We start from the raw sequence: 22,105 nt of genomic DNA on the forward strand, positions 1-22,105 counted from the left end.
ACTAGTAATTATATGTATGAAGGGTTATATTCTCACTGTAAGTGCTACTTCAAGGGAACTTTTTTGTTGTTGTGTTTGTTAGTTAAACCAAGATCTTTATAATAATGCATTATATCTTCTTGTTTTACTATTTCTGTGATATTTTAATATGCTACCTGCCTAGAATTATGTTTTTCAGGTATGGGTTATATGAAAATTCTGCCTTAAAAATCATCACCTTTAGAGCAAAATGGAAAATTATGTGTTGTTATTCTCCAAAAAGTTTCTTTTAAGAAATCACATTCATTGTTAGAATCTTAGCTTATCTTTTTCAGTTTCTTTTACTTTGTGTGTTTTATTACATATGAGAATGGATTAGGATCAATATGAAGTAAAAACACCTTTTATGTGTTTATATCCTCTTACAAAATTCTTATTACCATAGTAACAGAGGGGGCCTATTAGCTTAGTGAATTTCTTTAAATATTTCTAAAACATACATAAAGTATTCTGTATGTATTATACCCATACATTATGTGTGTATGTGATCTTTAATTCCATTTACAAAACCCCTCACAACTGAAAAAAAAAACCCAATCAAAACCAAACAAATGAAAACCACCAAAGGAAACAAAACTATTAGGAGTATCAACTTAAAGTTTCACACACTGTTTTCCTAAGGATGTGTTACCTGACTTGAATTTCCATCCACAGAAATTTTAAAAAAAGGAAATTTTAATTTTATGTGGGTGTTTGTGGATACGTGTCACATATGTAAATGCATACAGATATATGTATACACACACTGATTCCATCTGATGGAATTTTGGAAACAATTGGAGTATTTTTTTCCCTGAAAATATAAGCTAAGTAATCTTAATTGTTGCTAGTGTTTGTTTTTAATTTGTTTGCCCACCTTTCCCATCCTATGACCTCTCTCATTTGTCTCTATTGCTGTAGTTCTTGAGAAATTAATAATACCTGAGTTGTGCAAAAGCCAATTTAAAAGAAAAGAATGCCCTTAAAGAGAGGTGTTTGAGGAGGGGAAGATTTAATTCAAAAAGATCAGAGGTAACTAATCAGAGAAGTCAAGGTAAATTATTCTGGTTAGCAAATATCTGGGTGGTGAGGGAGTGGCATAGGTGTCTTCATTCTGTTGCAGATTACTCTTTCTAAAGATAATGGTCTTCCCTGAGCCAAACATCAGCCCTTACAAAGGGTGGGTCACCTTTCCCTGCAGTACTTGAACAGCAGAACTGGCTTAGGTGGACTTTGCACCTACATATTTCTTGTAGTATGAAGGGTGAGGAGAGAGGTTCTACCAAAACCTTCTCCATGTTACCCTGCGGGTCGTCTCTGGCAGCAGAATCATGCCAACCACACCAACGGGCTTGCTGCTGGTCACATGGGATGTGATGAGAGAGGCAAAAGCATTTTGGTGGCTCGTGCTCAGTTCAGGCTCACCAGCTGTGTGCCATCAGCACACTCATCAGGGATACTCTGTGCTCCATCACACAGCTCATCAGTAGAAGATCTGAGTGGGACTGGACCCCAGGGCTACACTCCTATTTACTGGTCTCCAGCTAGTCTGTTCCACTGGTCACCATGCTGGGCCCAGACACTGACCCAGTTTCCAATCCATCAAGGTTCTCTGAGGACTGGCTGATGTTATTCCTTTCTTCTCTAAATTCAAGTACACTATGCTGCCTGTTGTTTTTTTCCCATGAATATACCTACTTGTTTTTCTCAGGTCACCTCTCAGCCTCCTTTTGTGATGGTAAGAGAATGCTCTTCAAGGTTCTGTTGCTATTATTCTTTTTTCAACACCTTCAGACGTGGTTTATGACTCTTCAGCATAGCAGGTTTTTTTGTTTTCTCTTTTTGACTCTTGCCGCCAGGATTGTGTGTGTTCCAGTATCATTCTCACCCATGTGTTTGAAGAAATTCAGCTAATTTCTCATACTTGGTTCTTCACTATTCAATCTCCACATCTTGCTAGCTCTGCCTTTAAAGCTGATGTTGAATAACTTGTCTGCCATGACTCCTTTTCAGGTGGCAATTTCTGGCATACTGTATTTCCATTCTGCAGGGGTGAACTGTCGTCTTTGTTCCCAGTGTGTTGCTTTTGTTTCGCTGAACTAATGTGTATTTTGTGTCAGATGAACAAGGTTTTCCAAAACAATTTCTTCATGCTTATCATTATTTGCTGTTCTGCTTTTGTCATCTGTGAATTTTGCCTAAATTGATTCCTCTTCTACTAATCAGTGGTGTTAAAAGAGTTAGTGTAACATTTTTGTTGTGATACACCTGCAACAATCCCTCTGCATGCCATATTGACAAATGCTTACTTGACTGTCATCACTTTGTCTCATAGACAATTGATTTTTTGAGATACTTCAGCTTTGCACCTCTTAATCCATTTCACGTGTACTTCATTAACATGTGCAGTGCTAATTTAATGCCGTGTCCTTTGAAAGTTAATCAAATGTCATTCAAGAGAGTATTTGTAGTATATCTGCCTTTCTTGACCAAACCTGTAATGAACTGCCATGTTTGTTTGAGGCTTTTCTATATAAAACATTGACTGATGTTAATTCCATTCCTCTTCTTAAATTCTTGATCACTTAAAGTCTGTATCAGTATTTCTGTTGTTTATCCTCAGGTTAATGTTAGACTGATACATAGAAATAGTTACATGGATTGTTTTGATTTGCTTGTGTAACTATTTCAAGGAAATTTGTCATTTTGGTTGATACTGGGTCTCAGTCATTTGAGGCAGCTTCAAGGGTTGGCAAGTTCAGCAAGTAACATCATCTTGGCTCTAACAGGACTGTTGCATTCCAGCATTTGTTCTATGAATATGCTGAATTTTGAGGGCCTGTTAAGTACTTTCTCGTTAGCAAATCAGAACATAGTTTTTCATCCTTACTTGCTACTATGCTGTTACTGTGCTTTTCCAAAATACAGAGAAAAATTGCATTTCTGATTTTTCCTGCTGTAAATTCTTTTTTGTTTCCATTACATCACTGCTTTGTTTCTACATTCTTAGTTAGTATCTAATTTTCCTTATTAGTGTTCTACTTCAGGAAACTTCTGATTTATGTCAGCAGCTGTCAACTTCCAGTCTCCATTTTTTATACTTATATTTTATATGTGCAAGTTAAAATTTACTTGTAATTTTCCTTACCTTGAGAGAGAGGACTTTCAAGTTGTTTGGACCTGTTCTTTTACCCATATGAAATATGATGAGCTCATAACATTTGTTTCTTAGTAGTCACAGTCTTCTACTCCAGACATTTAATTTTTCTTTACCTGTCATAATGAAATTCTGAATTTTTTTTTATTAAATATTCTCTAGATTTTAGAAAATACTAGTTCTAGAGACTTGAAGCAACATGTATGGTATGTCCACTACAAACTCAAAGAACCTACACCATAGCAGCAAGCTTTTTTCCTAGCAGACAGCATGTGACAAGTGTTCTGCTCTCAGGAGTTTGCAGTTGGAAACCTCTCCTGGGCCATACAATTTCAGTATTGAGCTATTGGCTTTAAGGGCCTTGCAGGCCTTGGTAGCAGCTAACCTTCATAAAAAACAAAAGCATAATGCATTTGAAGAATCATCCTTTACATGCTGATTTTACGCAGCTTGTTCTTAATGAATGTGACTTACTAAATAAAAATTTTGAGTGTTAGGTTAAAACAAAAAAAGTCACTGCAACAGAAATGTTGTGTTATTTTGCTTTCTGTGTCTGTCACCAGAAGCAACAGAAAACAGTCAGTCTCTTCTCCATTCTAATATTTTTTAGTTCAATGGGTTTATGACAGGCCTTTATTTCTGTTGAGTTGGCTTTTTTTAGTGCTTACTCAGGAGCATCAATTTTAAAGGTCCATCTGGTTACTTTAGTTGGTGTCTCGAATAGTTTAAGAGATTTTCAAAAAAACAGCATGCAAAACCCCCCACTTTCTGCTGTGTTCTCCCTGAACCCTTGTCCTTCTGATTTTCTTCATACTAGCCTCAAAGCAGATTTTAATAAAATTTACCATGTATCACATGGGTATAAGTTCTGAAAAATTAGGTTATAAAATTTTTAAGTATTGCCACATTTTAGGTGTCTGCCTTGCTATTTTGAATGCCAAATTTGTCTAAAGTTGAGTCTTGGCTGGAATTTTAACCTAAAATGGATTAACATTTTTTCAAAATTAAATGAGATGTGTTTTTTCTGTCTTCAGCTAATCCACAACAGCTCTTCAGAGATGCTGTTGTTTCTGACTTCACTTGGCTGCAGGAGATCAGTTCTTTATAGCAAGCAGCAGATACACTCAGTTCATAATCCTTTGAAATTCTAAATTATTAATAGAAAGGATATAAACTCTCTCAAAATTCTGTATCCCTTTGACCTCTTGTCTCAATCTCCAGGCTGCATCTGGAGCAGATGGTGTGCCATGTATGGAGATATTCCTCAGAAGGCATTTGTAATTAACATAGAGGTGATATGAGCATCCGTCCCTTCTGAAGAAGGAAAGAACTTTGCAGTCTGACAGTAGTGGAAAGGCAAATTAAGTCAAAGTCACTAGGGAGGCAGAACAAGAGCTGTCTTCTTCAAAAAAATAGGCAGGTCTAAGGCAAAGTTTGAGAGTGACTGAAGGAGACTGGAGAAAAGAGTTCTGGCCAAGTGTTGAGAGCAATTACAGAAATGGAAACCTGAGGAGAAGCCAAGGAGGAAGCCTGACCATCCCATAATACTTCACAAACGGTTTTTTGAGATTTCTTAAGCTAAGTTTGATGCTTAGTTTAATTAATGGTAGCAGGAAGAAAAATCTCATTTAAGGTGGAGTTGAGTAGGGAAGTGTATGTTTATTATCTCAGAATAAAGTATGCTACAGATTTGGTTTCAATATTCCAAATCAAAGTTCCAAGGAGAGTAAGTTGGAGTTTAAATGTAACATCTTGGTGTATGAACCTGCCTAGTGAGGTCCTGAGAGGGGAAATCTGATTTAATATAAATCAGTTCAATTGAAGACCACAGTCATGCTTGAATTATAATCACTTGCTTATTTTAGGGCATGGCAGTAAAAGCCGTGTTAATGTCGTTCAGGTGACCTTGCACACCCAAAATGTAGGTGCTATGGCTTTGAAGTCTTTAACATTTGGCCATGAGGAACAGTAGATATTTTATCCTTCTTTCTTCCTTTCTCTTGGTTGTCTTTTGTTGTCTAAAGAAAATCCATCTAGATTTGATAATTTTACAAAACTTTAAGAAAAATGTGTAGTGTGGAGCAGGGGCCTAGGCATGATTAATAATTCAAAACCAAGAAAAGCCCCATAAAACCAAGAAACCAACCCAAAAATGCTTTCAAAAATTGACTGTAGATAAGGAAGAGAGACTGGAACATGGCACATGAGACTGGAGCTGGTCCTGATTGACTGTAGATGAAACTAAAAAGCAAAGAAGCTGAATTGACCGGAGTTGGTTGAAGTAGAATATTCAAATATGGTATCTGCTGGATAAGCACCTGGCTGGGCAGATGGGCTTGAAATGGTATGAGGAGGCAGGTGTGGGTGGAGATTGCCTGTGAAAGTCTGGGCACAAAAGCCAAGCAGTTATATTGGAATGTGATTGGTTGAATAGAAAAAGAAAAGCATGAGAAAATTCATAAATATTTTCCTGCCTCTGCTGTTGAGGAATACTGGGCAAAATGCAGTGCTTTCAGAGGAGATAGAAAGTTATTATGGGGTACTCTTTTTATTTCCAGAAGCAAAATCTGTGTATTCCTTTAAACACTGTTGAAGAAGAATGGATTTTTAAAACAATTTAAAAATAGAAGAGAGATTCTGATACTACAGAGTTGGACATTTTAAAGTTGAAGATATAGAGTGAATACTGCTTACTTAAGTTTAGTGCAGGTCATTTATGTATGGTGTTATCCCTTTCTGTATTTTTTTCAGTGTGTACAGGTGGGACAGCACTCATTAGATGAGCAGCTGGTCTGTATTTGTTTCTCTCCATTGCATAGTGGATGCTTTGACCTTATTGAATGCACTCACTGAAACTTTGCCTAGGATTATTTATTTTCTCATGGAGTTTTCTGTGGCACACTTACTGCAGGATCAAGTGGCTCTTAAAAATCATCTTTACAAGAGCTGTGTGTTAAGCGACAGGCCAATTATTATTTCTATTTGTCAAAGAGATGAGGCACAGGGGAATGAACATTGAATGTGTTCATAAGTTTGGGTGCCCAATTTGTGGATCAAAGGACCTGTTTATGCATTCTATAGTACTGAGTAACTGCCTGAAGAAGAACTTTGAGGTTGCAGTTGGGTCTAAACTGATTCCTGAGGTGCTCATTGCTTGTGAGTCTGTTCAGTGAACTGGAAGTGGCTTGTCCAGAGGCACAGAGGATCTCTGTAGTGGCAGTGGTGCATTTCAGCACCCTGGGGTCACCTTCAGTTGACTTTAGCACTTTGTTTTCATCTCTTTCATTTTACTGCATACTCTCTCCAGTGTCCCCAGCACACAGGGATGCAGCATTAGCTCTTTTTCACTTCAAAAACCTGTTTTATTGTAAAGGCAATCCAGTACTTTCAAAAGAATTAAAATATAGATATGGCTCTTTAAATTGACACATGATTTGTACATACAGTACTGAGATGAGGATTACTCTGGCTTCTGATTGCAGGCTTCTTGAGCTTAATGTATTTCTCATCCACTCTGTATGTGGAAATCTATTGCTAAGAGGTGCCATTGCATTTCACAAGGTACATATGCATACATCTGATGACAAGATTTGGTCTGTATAAAGGCATAACTTGTTTTTATTAATGATATAATGAAAATTAAGCTCTCAACTATTCAACCAGCTCACTGTGGCATAATAAATGTTTCAGCACAGAACTTGTGTTCCAGTAAAATATAGCAAATTCATTGTGACATCCATTGGTAACACTGTTTTCAGAAATTTTTTTCCTTAGGCAAAATTGCTTCTCTATATTTCCAAGCTATTTCTCAAAATTTGGTTTTAATGTGATTTCTTGGAATCTTACTGAAAGCCTATACTGTAAACTATTCTGTAACAATAAGTTCTTTACAATTGTAAAGAAATAAAGTTTGAAAATATTAATTTATTGTATATTTTAATTAATAGAAAATGTTTTAGTACTGTAGGTATTCACTTAGAAGCCGCCCAGTCTGATAATGTTAAGATTTTTTTTTTTCCCCCCATTTTAAGCAGCTGTTTCCTCTCTGATTTGGATTTTAATCATGACTTGACTTAAGCTTTCATGTCTTATTTATGCTGCCAGGAGAGAACTTGAGCACTAGTTTACTTAATTATTTGCTGTACAACAGCTGCTAATATTAAAAAGAGGAAAAAAAAAAGCCCACTAAAAATGCCATCTCATCTTTAGGTCTGCTATGGACAAAAAAAGCAAAGGCAGGGAGGATGACTGTAGCTACCCTGTCTGCTTGGCACAGTCTTCCTCCTCCTCCTCCTCCTCCTCTCTCTCTCTCACTTTCAGTTTTCAGTGTAATGAAGAGCAGGAGAACAATATTCTGTAATTAAGGATTCCATTAAGTTGAAGAAAAGAGCAAATGGAGTTGTTTGTTCTCCTAGCTGAAAAAATTTGTCTGGGGTGGGGGTTAGTGGTAGTAGTGTAGAAAGGGAGAGAGGTGGGTGGAGAGAGTAAGTCAGGGCTGTTTGTTGAATATACTGTTAAGGACTGTTACCATCCTAATTAATCAAGTTAGAAATTACAGCTGTAGTCGGTTTCCCCCCAATTCTTGTTATCAATTTTCTTCTCTTTTGAGACAAAGCAAATATAAATTTTGTGTTCATTTGTCATTCGTTCTTTGACTTCAGCATCTCTGAAAATAACAATGTAGCACAAAAGACCAGTATTTACCTAGTTGTAATGTGGGTTGCCATGGTGTTTTGCAAATTATTGCAATTATGTTCACCATGCGAGTCGCCCTTGGTAACTGGCGAAAAAACTGATAATCCTGTTTTGAACAAAAGGTCAAATTGCTGAATAGAAAGTCTTGATTAACTAAAAGATGTACAAAGTGGAATTATTTCCTACCATTCAGAAATAGTTCTTGATCGGGTTTGGGGGAGGGGGTGAGTAAGTACATCTGATTACTGAAGTACAAAGCATTGAAAGGATGTTGTCTTGAGCCTTTCATGTAGTCTTAATGGTGGCTTTTTTGTCAAATTTACCCATTTGCGGCATTGAAAGAGGCAGCTGCATTTAAGCTTGAGAGATGGTGCTTTTTCAAGAGTTCAGTGCATGGAAAGTTCTCAGCAGTATCTGCAGTTTACTATTAGACCTTGGGCTATTAAAACTGATGTGCTGCATTTGAGCCCATAGCTCTTGGTGCTTGTAAAACCCTCTGACTGATGATCTAATAAAGTGCTCTTACCGGACAATCTCTGATCAGATACTTTAGGGGAGAAAAAAAATAACCACAGCTCTGAAAAGGGTGGAGGTAGAAACACATGGCTGGACTGAAAAGTTTGCTTTTGTGATCTTTGGTGGATATGTTAGTAAATAAGGCTGTATTCAGTTAAAGTATTTTAAAGGCTCAATATATTGTTCCAGGATTCATTTTTATTTACATTTACAGAAGCAAAAATCAAGCAGAAATATTAAAAGTCTTTCATAATGACCAGTCTTCAACAGTTAAATACAAGTATATAGAGGGAATGGTTTTCTGCGCTTTAGTTCTGTGAATTTCCTTTTGTCTTTCCTTTATCATTCTTGGGGGATGGCAGGGGAAGACAGGGAAGAGGTGAGGAGGATTAAGGAGTTTTCTTTTTTAATTATTTTTACTTCTTGTTTTTTAAATAGCTACCTGGAAATTAATTCTTAAAACTTTGGAGAGCCTGTGTGAGAGCAGCATGAAAGCAAAGTAAACCTGAACAAGTTTGTGGGTTTACATTCTGCATCACCTAGCAACCCCCTGGCTCAGCCAGTTCCCTCGTCTGCCCCCAGTCCTGTTTACAGACCATTCAGACTGCTCTTCGAAACCATGAAAGATATTCAGTTTCATTAGTGCCTTTCTCAAGGAGAAAATAATTAAACTTAAATGAACAAACACTGCTTAGTGATGCTTTAAAGTTCTCTAGTTTAAGGTGACCAGACTCTGGAGACCCCTTTCTCTTCCATTACCTTTAACTCTTTTGAGCTTCTCTGAACTTACATACCCACGTACATGTGTTACCACTTCTAAAGTTTTTGGAACTCTGTTAACTCCTTCAGCATTCAGAGATGTTCCTAACCATATTGTAGAGATAAATGCTTCATATAAGCAATCTTTTTGTCTCTTTACCAGCCTGATATTTATACTAGAGTTGAAAAACCTTACTGTAGGTGCCATGTATATGAGCAAAACCTTTCTGTGTTCTATCTTACATCTGATGTCTTGCAGGAAGTTCACCATGACAAATCTGAAAAATTCAAGGACTGTACAAAAATTTGAGGGGAGAAGGAAGATAACAGAATTGTGTGATGGTTGGGGGCAGTAGAGTGTTTTTAGCTTTCTAACCAAACTAAAGTTTTTAAGAAAATCTTTTGAGTTCTTGTTGTTTATATGTTGCTAGACTCCCTGACAAGCAATACATGGATGGGCTGTATGAGCTCTTTGTGCTTTGTTGATAGTTGACAGACAAAGCAAAATTCTTTCTGAAGCAAGGTACTATACTTAGTAGTGACCTGTTGTAGCCTAAGAATATGGCTTCCTTTGAGTTGTGTGAATAGGGAGAGTATTTTGGCAGAATGGTCTTAAATATCCTTCTAGAGGTTTTCACTCTCAGTACAGAAATCCATAAGGCTTCTTTCAGTGATCCTTTTCTCAATTTAGTTTTCCATGTGTAGTCATTTTAAATATGTCTTCTCTCAGTTGCTTGCTCAAAGTCCATTTCAGCTGTTTTCAGTTTGTCTTAAGTGAAATAAAATTGTTGGTAATAGCTGGGTCTCTTTGTGAGTGGTGTGTTAGCCTGAGAAGACTTTTTAATCTTTTGTGGTGTGTTTTGGTGCCTAGAACCTTATTTTAGTGAAGGTAAGAAGACCAAGGTATTGGATTTGATGTGAAGTAAAGCAGAACATATTTGCTAATTTAGTTTGTAATGTACAACTGTTAAAGTTGGAATTTGTCCACTTGTGGTGCTATTACATGTGCTAAAATGAGGGCCACTGTTTGCATCAAATCTATCACAAGGGTTTGGAGTGCTCTATTATCCTTTCAGCAGGCTGATGATGGAGCCTGGGCTTTGCACAAATGAGATCAATAAGTTTCAAATAACTTTTATGAAATGACATGTGACTGTACATCTAAAGGTATCTTAAAAAAATCAATTTTTAATAACATGTAAAACTCTTACATTGACCTACAAGATATTTTTCACTTATGTCTTGTTTGATAATTTTGTTTAAAATACTTTTGATGGTAGCTTGAGTGTTTCAGTTCTTGGGGGAGGGGGGAAGAAGGCTAAGGTTCATTTCTTGCTTCTTCACTTATCTCTTGCCTTGATCACATACACAAACCTCCAGCACTTTTGGTGGTAAAACTGGTATGACAGTGCTGCAAATAATATTTTCTTAAAAATAATGAAGTTTTCTTTTGATCTTAGATGGTTTCCTCCTTTTCAATTTTTTTTTTCCAGTTACGGATTAGAGTGCAATTCAAGTTCTATTATTTTGAAATATTCAGAATTACAAAATACCTTTCTTGAAACTCTACAGGCTTTCATTTTTGATAGCCTCTAAACAGGCATTTGATGTTCTGTGGCTGACTTTGCCTCACAAAGTGATTCATTGCAGGTTGAACTGTGAGATATACAAATTCTGAAGGAACTCCTAAAAAATATGCTATGGGACAGAATTTTGTTGTGGGTTAAATCCTCTCAAATTTATGGCCATTTTCCATAAAATCCAAAAGGGAGTGTTTTGCACTTGGCATTGCACTCGGCAGCTTCACTTCTCAAATGGCCACCTGGAGCTTTTACCATTCTAGTATCACCAGCTTTTTTAAAATAGAAGGACATTTTGTGTTCTGAGAATTTCAGGTAGTGTTTGTTCTCATTCATGCTTTCTTTAAGGTAGCAAGTCTGTGTAGCTACATTGCCTCCAGATGCAGTTTGTGTAGTTGCTTTGGACCTTCTGTCTGGTCCTGTGAAGGTGTAGTTCCCACTGATGCGAGGTGCCTTTGGGTGGCAGTTTTCCAGTGGGGAAATGGGACAACAGATATGAGTCTCTCTGAGAACAGGAGTATTTTGGAGTGGGTGTCCTTTTCCATTGCCAGCACTGAGTGTTAAAGAGATCATTTGCCTTCCATTAGGAAGTTACTGGCTGATAGCATCCTTTAATGTGGGCCATGTGATAATAATACTGGATATATAAACAGTCTTCTCCTGGACCTGTACTGCTTTCAAGTAATACACTTTCAAAAGGGTATTTCCTCATTTCATCTTTCATTTAACAGACAGTTTTGTATTTTTCCAAAGAGATCGTGTCTGTCTGTTCATCACCCTGGATAATGTGGAATTCTGAGGAGGATAGTGAACCTCCAGGAAAAGAATTTCCTTTCTTTATATGAGTTTTTGTTATCTACTCCATCCCACAGCTGAATTCTGATCAGTTATACAGGCCAAAATTCAAGAAGCTCTGAAAATAAGGAAATGCTTAGAAAAGCAATTGAATTCGTATCGTCCAACTTCCATTGAAGTGAGGCAGCATGAAATGGAGTGTGAAATGCTGTGGTCACTGTTTACATTTTCCCTGAATTGGATGATCAGGTAACATGAGACTAAAAATACTCTTAGTGGGAAATGTAACCTATTTTTTTCTGGATGAGAAGCTAGCTACAGTATTTTTTGTACAGAAAAAGAAAAGTTAATATGAAATCAGTGGCCAAGAGTGAGTTGATAAAACAGGTCCTTCTCTTGTGATCTGAATAGTCATATACCATGCTGGATCTGTGATGAGGTTTCTTAATGCATTATAGTTAGTTTTATGTATAAATTTCAGGAACTAATTTCACTTGTTGTTATTATAATAGTTACTGAAACTATTTGCATTGCCAAAATGTGCAGGACACCTAACAAAATATCAGAGAACATAGAATCAGCATTCCCTGGGTAAGGGATTGAAGCTGTAGGGTAAATGTATGAAGAATTAATGCTAACCTCCTATGTTCCACTATTCTAAGCATATGCTGCAGTATCTTTCAGCTGCAAGAAGCTTGGCAGCATGTTTAACATGGTACCTATTCCACTTAAAATAAAAAGATAAAAGCTCCAGTCAGCTAACATTAGTAGTGGACTCTTGCCCCAGTTCCATTTATAAAACAATTTATTTGAAGAGACTGTAAAATATCAAAGGAATTTGTTATTCAGAGATGATTAAATGTTACAGTGGTATAATACTTTAAAATATTCTTGAAAATCATCTTTGTCTTGAATACTCATGTTGGAGTACAAATATTTCAACTTAGTTCTAAGGTGTTTTTGACTTTGAAGTTTCAGTTATGCCTGACAGAGACTTTGCACATGCTCTTTGCTGTGGAATTCTTTTGCAGTTTAAAATAATCTGATGGAGTTTGGACATATCTCTTCTCCAGCATGGAATCTCTTGAACATAACATTAGGGCTTTTGGTTTAGTACAATTTGATCTTCTTGTAGTCACATATTAAAGAAGTGGAGAGAGCTTCTCCATCAATTTATTGTTGAAGTGAAAAAAAGGCTGGAATGCCTGATATATCAATAACAATGTCTCTCCGTGTACTACTTTGAGATCTCCATATGTCCAAGCTCTCTAATGGAAGAGGCTTTGCAAGTCCCCTGGATTTCCTTCACAGATAAATTGAGGTCTTTCTCATGGTGTCACAGATACATGTTTTCATTAGTGCTTGGTAACTGATTTGCTTGGAAACATATCAAGCTTTGAAGGATCCTGAAAACGTTGCTGACCCAGAATTCTGCATCAGTGATTGCTTTTAACTTCATTACTCCATTTTTTAGGGTTGGTTTGCATGATTCTTGTAAATAGTGTGCCTGTTTATTACTTATCAAGGAGGTATTCCTTGATAGGAAAAATGTCAAAACAGATAAGATGCTCTTTTATAAGGCTTAATTTCTGATGGTGGGAAGGAAGAAGGGAAGCTTGATGGCTCATTTTCCAGATATATTATGCTCTTCTGTAGCAGCACATTCTTTTTGTTTCCCTCAGATTTTTTTTCTGACAAAATTATCTTAGAATTTTGCCTTTATGAAGCATTTGCCTTGTGTTTTCTTTCCTTTGCCCAGAGAGGGGGAGACCATGAGGTGGGCTTTTAAGCATCAGGAGGTGTCTCTTTCACATGTCCATCCAGTCCCATATAAATTCGGATGATCTCATCTCCAGGTTGTTTCCATTAGTAGCTGCAAGTTCCAGAGGAGTGGCCGTGTCTGCTCAGGCTGTGGGGGACACAGACTTGACAAAGTCAGATGCTTTAAGGTGTCACCTGTGAGGAGCCCTCCTGATCAGATGTGCCACACTGACTCTGCTTTGGTGGTCTCACAGGTCAGTTCCTCCATCCATAGGACCATTCAAGCAGCTCTCTGAAGTGTCTTTGTGCCTGCTCTGGAGGGACATTCAGGATGAAGCAGCCACGGGAGGTGCACAGAGCAGGCAGGCACCAGGGCTCTGCAGAGAGTCACTGCTCCTGCAGGAGAGAGGTGTGTGTCTCTGACTATACCAGTTCTGACTTCAGCAAGTCCTCCATCTGGAAAAACCCTTTCAAAAGTTAAATGAGTCTGTGACTTTCTTGTGTCTAGCTGCAGTGGAATTGGTTTGTTTATAACAGTGCATCCTCTGAGGTTTTAATCAGGTGTATTTCCCCACAAAAATGTGGGGTGTTGCTTGAGGAACAAGCTATGCTGAAATTCACTGAAGTGGTGGAATCACCATCCCTGGAAGTGTTCAAAAGGTGTGTGGATGTGGCAGCTGGGCTGCTGGGGTAATGGTTGGACTTTGAGCTTAGAGATTTTTTCCAACTCTAATGATTCTATGATTCACGTTACTAAGTAAGTAAAGTTTTATTCACATTACTAAGTGGGTAAGAGTCTTATTTCAGTACTTATGATAGCATTCCTGACCTGAAGGGCGTTCTTCATGGCATTTTAGCAGTGGCAGATAGGTGTCACTCAGGTCTGCTTTGTCTGCTGAAATTCCAGTGCATGACACTAGTTCTCACTCTGTCATTCAGACTTTCATTCCTGCTGGTGTCTCACCAAGGTGAGGCAGATGCATTGTTACTAGAGTGTTTCTTTGTTCTGAGCAGGCAAGAAAACAGATTAGAAGTTGAAATTACTTCCAAGTAATTTGGTTTCTGGTATGCAGCAGAAAAACCTTCCTGGCTTTACAGCAAGAGCTCATCTTTGAGTCAATATTCATATCACCTTTCATGATGGAAGCGTAAAATCATGATGTAATTCTCAAAAGATGTAGTTATTACTGACAGTGAAACCATTGGCCAAAGAATATGCAAACAGAGGTTGTGGTTCTAGTTCCTGACATGTTGTCTACTACTAGGAAAGTGTGTCTGTTCCCCCAAACACTCAGTAGTGTTTTTTCAGAAGACACAGATAGGGAGAACACACCACGTGTGTGGAACAGAATATTGCAATTGGAACTCATAACTTTCAGGTCACTGAGTTGAGTCCTCTGTTGCCATAATGTTGCCTGATTTAACTTCATAAAATCGTCTGTCTTTTAATACTGCTTGGGGGGATCAATAGATTTGATAATATATCCAGTAATGAGGTGGAACCTCATCCTTCCAGAGGATTTCAGGCCACTTCAGCCAGATTTGCCCTGTTAGGCAATACAGTCCTAATTGACATAATAATGGATGTTGTCAGAAAACCAGGTTTTGTAACTTCTGGTCTTGGAATGAGTGGAAATAATATCTTTTTGTAAGAGTAGTATGAAAAGAAAGGCCAGTGTGAAGTGAAAGTGTCCTGATTAACAGCTCACAATGGTACCTGGATCAGAAAATCATCATTGCATTGTCTCTCAAATTCAGCCTTCCAAAAGCTGGTTTGCTGGTCAGTGACTTGAGCAGCAGGCTTAAGCTGGCTGACTAGGACAGCATCTTCAGGCTGGGTTCCTGTGCTTCCCTTCTGGTGGGTTTGATCATGTAAGGTGATAACTTCAGCTCTGCAGTGCTAGAGACACAGGTTTGGGATGTAATGTACCAGCCACCTGAGATTGGGCATCATCCACCAAGATCCCATTTTCAAAAATCCACGTTAGTATTGTCTTCAGTGGGGAGGAAGGTTACAGAGAAGCAAGCATGGATGGCAAGTAAATTCAACTCCAAAGTAACTGATGGTGACTTCTGAATAATTTTCAGTGCTTGCAGCTTTCTGCTTTTTACCAGGGCATTTTTTCATTCCACGTGAACTTTTTGAAGTGTTGTAGTGTTTGAAGTGCCTCAGCATCCAGACTGTCTGAAGGCAGGAACAAATGCAGAACTCAAGTGTCTTAGGGAAGCACATTCAGTCCTCTGCTGTAGCAGGCAACCAAGCTACATTGTCAAATGTAATTTGTAAAAATTATTAAGATGAAGCTCAGTAAATGCACATTGTTAACCCCTGCAACTTCTGTTTGAAAGGCTGTTGCAAAACCACTTGCCTCTGTATTTTGGGGTAATATTTCTAATGCTTGTTGATCATTAGAATGGGAGAGGCTAATTCTCAAGAATAGACTTACAAAGAAACAAAAATTACTTTTGACTTGCAAATTTCTCCCTATTAGCTACAGTTCATGGACTGAATACTCTTCAGGGATTTTCTTTTATATTGTGCATGTATTTCAGGGTTTTTTTCACATACTTTTTTAGATTTTAAAATGAACTGAGCATTTGTGGGCAGGACGTTTGGAAATGCTAGTTGCTTTTTTTTTTTCCCCTCTGTCAACTTTTATTTCATTTCCCACGGTGTTGCAGATACCAAATAGAACAAAGCTGAAGGTTTCCTATTATGATTTTGTTTGATGTACAACAAATTAATTTACAGACTCAGTGATAGCTGCTGGGAAATGAAGGATTGGTTTTGTTTGGTCAGTGAAGATGATAGGCATGGATCAAATAAGGGTTAACAATAATGCACTTGAACAGATTGGATCAGAACATAATGCATGTATTGAATTTGATTGCAACATGCATGACCATGGAAAAGTTTTTTGTTTAAAAGAAATCAAGGCTATGGCTTAATTATCAAAGCAAAACAGAAGACATAAAGAGCTACATGTTTCTGATACTGCTTTTTTCAAAAATAGCTCCCTTCACACAGTTATCTACATGTTTAATTTCCATGCATAATAGCAACAGTTATTGTTGTCATTTGTTACGAGAGATTAACAGATAGCAAGTACAAACAAACGCAAATAAGGCCTGAAAAGAGAGGTGACAAAGAAGAAAAGACCTCTTTACTGTTAATTATAACTGGTGGGAAGTCTGTACAAATGACATTAACTGTTTTCTGTATGAATTGAAGTGGCATCCAGTTTGTTAGTATCTACTCAACACATTTGGGCATTTTATTGTAGGCAATAACTTAAATCTTCATTTTTTGAATATAGTTTATTGAGAAATGTGCTGCTCAGTAAAACTTGTATGTATTAATCATTATTTCTTAGTAGCTGAAAGCAAGCATAATAGTAAACTGTTGAATGAAAGTGCTTATTTTTATCCTAAGCTGTGGTTTTTTAGTTAAGTCAGGGGATTTTCAGTCTTTTTTCACCCGCTTTTTGTGACCAGCAGAACATCCCAGTGCTTTCTTCAACAGTGACTGCATTAGACTGAAACAATTGCATAAAGAAACTTGCTTCAAATTATTCAGTGGTAGTTTGAGAGGACCTTCTGTGCATTCTCTTGTTAAACAGTAGAAACTGTACCTTGTGAGTAGTGTAGTCCTTTGTTTCATAATTGTTAGCAAAAAAGGCCAATAGATGGCAGAAAACACAGTTACTGTTATCATACATTATTTTCATGGTTGTCTATTTTTGAGTATTCTGTTCAGCTGAAGCTGGGATGCTGCTCCCATTCCAGGCTTTGTTTTTTCAGTTGCACTTGCATTCCCTAACAAAATATCTTACTATCTGGCAGTTTCCATTATTTGTTTTTCTAATACAACAAATTGCTTCAAAGTTCAGATGTAGTCATTTAATATGTTTTGAGTCATAAATGTTCTCTTTGTGCACACAGAATCTTTTCATAGTTACAGCTGAAAAAATGACGCTCTTCAACAGGAGGGTTTTGGAATGGCTGAGGACACTCTCCACACCTCCCCCTGCCTGGCTGTGTATTTTAAGGTGGTGTTTATGTCAGATTGCTGCCAGATGTTTCACAGGAGATAGAGATGCCACAGAATAAACAAATTTCCTAACAGAGCATGTCTTTTGTCTCTAAAAAATTAACTTAATGCAAGATCTGTGAGAGTTAATTATCCTTACAAAAATTTTTTTGATTTTTCCCTCACAGTGGCTCTAATGATGTTATTGGTACTCATGTAGGTGAGTGCCTGAAGATCTCAATGCTATCCTTGAGTAGCTTTTTTTGGTAGAAGGTTATTCCTTATATGTCTGTTTAAACTGAGTTATTTAATCAGTGGGAGACAACATAATAAACACCTACCTCTTTTAGAGGAAATCTTAGGTTTATTTGCAAAACCAAAGCCAAGGCCTGTCTTTTTCACTTGAGGCTCATTTGTGTTGCTGACTTCAGAAGACACAGGTCAGGTTTCTGTTAGGTCAGGCCCTAAGTTAGGATTTCTCACAGTGAACCATGTGTTGGTGAAGTAGCTCAATCTTAGTGAGCAGTGTCTTAGGTTGCTAATGTCAGTTCTGAAGTATTTGTCATAAATAAATTGTATATGACAAAGAAAGTGGTACTAGGACTGCTAGGGCAACAATTGTGCAAGAGAGCAAATCACAGGTTTTTGAATTCTTGACATTTTCTCACTGTGCAGTTGTAAATGTCATCATTTACATTGCTGATCTACATAACAATAAAGTTCCCACTTAGTGGTCAGATACACTGATCATACTGTTTCTAAAACCCTTTACTTTATTAGGAGGGTCTGGAGCAGGGAGGATTTCCTCATCCCAAAATCTGTTAGGTGAATTGCTTTTGGAGATGCATTTTCTTCCTCCATTTACTATAAATGGATCATTGGGTAAGCTAATGGATAGTAATGGAAAAGCTTAAACTGGGTATCAGGCTTTAGATGTCAGAGTTGGGTGAAATGAATCTAAGTGCATGTGTAAATACCCTCTTTCCATTCCTGCACTGTGGCTTAAACACTCACTTCAGGAAGTGCTGCATACGTTGATATTGCCATGATGTTCTCCACACGGTTTTTCTGGTGTGCCCACATGGACATAAAAGCTCTGCTCTGCAAGGGCAGCAGGAATTGTTTTGATGGACTTGGCACCAAGTGGGATAATGAGTATATGACATGGCTGTAAAAATGGTGAAAGAGGAGAGGTCTCTGGAATAAATGAAGTTATTTGGGAAGGATTTGAGGTTTCTTCTTAAAAAGATAAAGAAAAACTGAAACAGTCTTTGAGTACTTCTGAAATTATTATAGACTGTATTTTTAAGTTGAAATCCAAGTGGAAATTAGGTAGACGTTGTGGCCAGAGTGTAACATTGGGACAGCTAGTTAAAGAGCTAGTAAGAATGGAAGCAAGCAATGTTTTGAGTTGTCCTCTGATTCATAACATTTCTGTCAAAGTACCAGGAAACCAGATATGGTTGGATTTAACTTCTTTGCAGGAGCAACGAAAATTTTGGAAACAGGCACAATTAATCAGTCACTATTCCCAGCAGAGACATCATCAGCCAATAGTCTGAAATGCATTTTGACAGGGCTGAGTTGCTCAGGGTGGTAAAAGCAGGAACTGCTTGAAAACAGTTGCAGGAAAACTAAGTTGACTTCTCAGTTAACAACAAAAGCTTAAATGCTCTGCCAAGTAAGGTGAAGTGAGGAAATGCTAAAAACCCAGTCTTGGTTTTGTGTCCAGTATATGTATTGACCTAGTAGGGAAGAATAAAAATATAATTCTTGTAAAATAAAAAATATCTTTCTGGATATGCCTGCTCAATGCCCAAATGCCTGGTAGTGTGCTCTGGACAGACAGAACTTGAGGATGGAAAGGAGCAGAGATCAAGATGGTTAATGCCATTTTGTTCCTGTATAAATTCATGTTCGTCGCTATCCAGAATACAGTGTGCAGTACTGGTTTCATCTCCCTCTCTACTTGTTCCATTTTCCACCACTTCCTGATTTCCAAAAAGACCTGGGAGAGATTCAGAGAAGGGCAACCAAGATTTGGAGTGGTTTCCAGGCAAGGAACAACTAAGTAAATTAGGACTGTGGTTTGGAAAAGACTTTGATTGAAGGTGATGTGATGGAGGTCTGTAAAATCATGAGTGGCACAAAGAAGGTGAATGCAGAATGATTATTCCTAGTCTCTCCTGATGCAAGAACTGGAAAGCGTTAAAAGAGAAGCTGTGTGCATGTGTGTGTGTTTTCAAGAAAAATAAAGTGCTTTTTCATATAGTTTATAGTTGTTCTGCTGGATGTTGCAGATGCTAAAAGTTTACATGGGTTTGAAAAGCGCATGAAGTTCATTGGGCTCATTAATGCATTAATTCAGTCACTGCTGAACACAGAGACAGTGATTAGGGTGGTCCTTGACCAATTTCCAAAAGCTGGGAAAAATCTTTGGAAGAGTTTTACCATGTCCTTTGTCTTTTGCCATTCCTTAAGTGTCTTCTGTTGGTGGTTCTTAGGGAGGAGGTGTGGCATTGTTTTCAGCCTATGGTTGAACCTGGGACGAAATGTTCAATGTACCAGTTCTGGAATCATTCCTTCTTGCATACTCTTAAGAGAAGCCTTTTGCATTGTCTTCCTGAGCTGACATAGAGCAAATTGGCTCAGACTTTATTTCATTTTAACTCGGCAAAACGGTAGATTTTCCTAAATGAATCAATTTATGTTGAAGTCTTGGAAGCTTTCTGGAAAAAAAAAAAAACCAACCTCAAAGACTTAGAAGAAGAAAGGAAAGCTTCTGGCTGCCATCAGAAAACAGAAAACTGTTTCTCCCCTCTAAAGTGCAAGCAAAGAAATGGCATTTTACATAAATACTCAATTTATTAGAAGTCTTGCTGAATGGAGTGGAGTGTCCTGCTGAATGGTCTATATAGCTGGATAAAATACTCCTGTTGTGTGTTAGTGTTGTTGTAACTGGAGAAGAGAAGAGCAGAGGTTTTGGTATATTTCAAAGAAGGGATGACTGCAGTGTGCAGAGTGTCGGATTTTGAAGCAAGAAGACTCCAGCTTTGTTGTCTGCCATTCATTGTGTTTAAACAAGGCCCTTGAAGGACCTTCATCTCTTCATACATATTACAGTATCAGATTCACAGAGTGTGTTAAAGTTGGGATATTTTTCTTCCTTGACTATGATTCATTTTTTAGATGGAATAAAACAAGCTATAACTTGAATTTAGAGTAAAAAAATTCTTTTTGTGTGTTCTGCCTTTCTGCAGGGTTGGTTAATATGCGAGGAGCCAACTTGCCAGAGTCGAACGCGTTGGCTTCCACTGAGTTTCTCCCGCAGTGGCCCCGTGTGCCAGGCCTGCAGGAAGGCTGTTCTGAGACCAGAGGTGAGTGTTTTGGGACAGATCTCTGACAGAAGTGGAGTGGGATTCTCCTGAAACTCACCTGGCTCTCAACACTGCCTTTCAAAGGTAGCAGGATTAAGCAGGAATTTTTAATTTGTTTATTAGTTTAAAGGGGCCTGTTTATGCTTTTCTTGCTCCACATTTAAGCTGCATCCTCATTGCTGTGAAGAGAGCATGCCATGCAGCTGCTATGTTTGGAAATTTTCCAGCTGACAAGCATTTGGTCAGCAAACTAGAATTTGCTGGAATGTCTCTGCCACAATACAGGTAAATTAACATAGACAAACAAACCCAACCTTTCAAACCAAAACCAGCCACCTGCTTTTCTCCTGACTGGTTCTTACTTGGCTGCATTTGGTGCTGAGGAGATGGAGGTGAACTTCCATGCCATCATCTGGGGGTACTCTAAGATGGTATTTCCAGGAGATCAGAAGTTTTGGGTTCTGCACATTTGAATTGGGCTCCACGCCTGAAAAATGTAGAAGCTTTTAAACCTCACGTTGAGCTAGATGGTCTGGTCTTCCAGACCTCAAGACTGCCTGATGGTTTTCTTAGTTTCTGAGAGGAAAGGAAGCTGATTGTTTCATGTCATAAAATTCTGGTAAAGCACTTCAATTGGTAAGAAAATAGAAGGAAAATGAGTTCATCATTTAGAAATCTTGACAATTTACATAAAACAACTTGAGAGGGAGAAAGATTCCATAAGGAAGATGGGAAATCTATGATTTCAAGTTGTAATAAGTCTTCAATTTATTCTTACTTACATAAAACTTTAAAAAATCAAGGGTTTGAGGTGGAGTTGCTAAGTGAATGCACTGAACAGCATTGTTTGATTTATTACATGAGATTCCTTTTGGTCCTTCTTCTTCAATAATGGACATGTAAAAATTCCAAAGGATAAATGCCAGTAAAAATCCAGGGACTGAAGCAGCATTTTCAGAGAAAAACTGATCAAAAGCCATTTTTTGCATTAGTAGTAAGTTAGTGTTGCAGAATGTGAGAAGACCAAGTGATGAACAGCATTAAAGAGAGGATAAAAATGAGCAGAAGTTCCCAAATTCCTAGCACTAGAACCAGGTGATACCACAATAAATTAAAAAAGAAAGAAAAGCTAATCTGTGAGCAAACAGACCTCTCACCCATGTCATAAATCTGAGTATATAGCTGTAAGAAATTGAAGGCCAACAGCAGTGGGGAAAGAGACCAAGACTTGTATTTTTATTAGCAGTGTTATGTTAGTTATGAGCAAAATTTATGAAGAAATTCAGATTTTGATCCAATTTCTAGCTACTAGATAAGTGTACAAGATCGGTAAGGAGATTATTCTGCCTTCTGCTAGCTCTGCATTCTATCACATTTTTCCAAAGTACAAATGCATTAACCTGTATAAGGATAAGAT

General features: G+C 37.7%; 1 protein-coding gene across 1 annotated transcript in view; it reads left to right on the plus strand.

The window, feature by feature from the left end:
* POLA1 (DNA polymerase alpha 1, catalytic subunit) overlaps positions 1-22,105 on the plus strand; it is a 185,238-nt gene that overhangs the window by 102,610 nt on the left and 60,523 nt on the right. Inside the window, 1 exon segment of the mRNA XM_059839928.1 lies at positions 20,572-20,688. Within this exon segment, the coding sequence (XP_059695911.1) occupies positions 20,572-20,688 (117 nt within the window).

Source organism: Haemorhous mexicanus, chromosome 2 (genome assembly GCF_027477595.1).
Source record: "Haemorhous mexicanus isolate bHaeMex1 chromosome 2, bHaeMex1.pri, whole genome shotgun sequence".
Lineage (NCBI taxonomy): Eukaryota > Metazoa > Chordata > Aves > Passeriformes > Fringillidae > Haemorhous > Haemorhous mexicanus.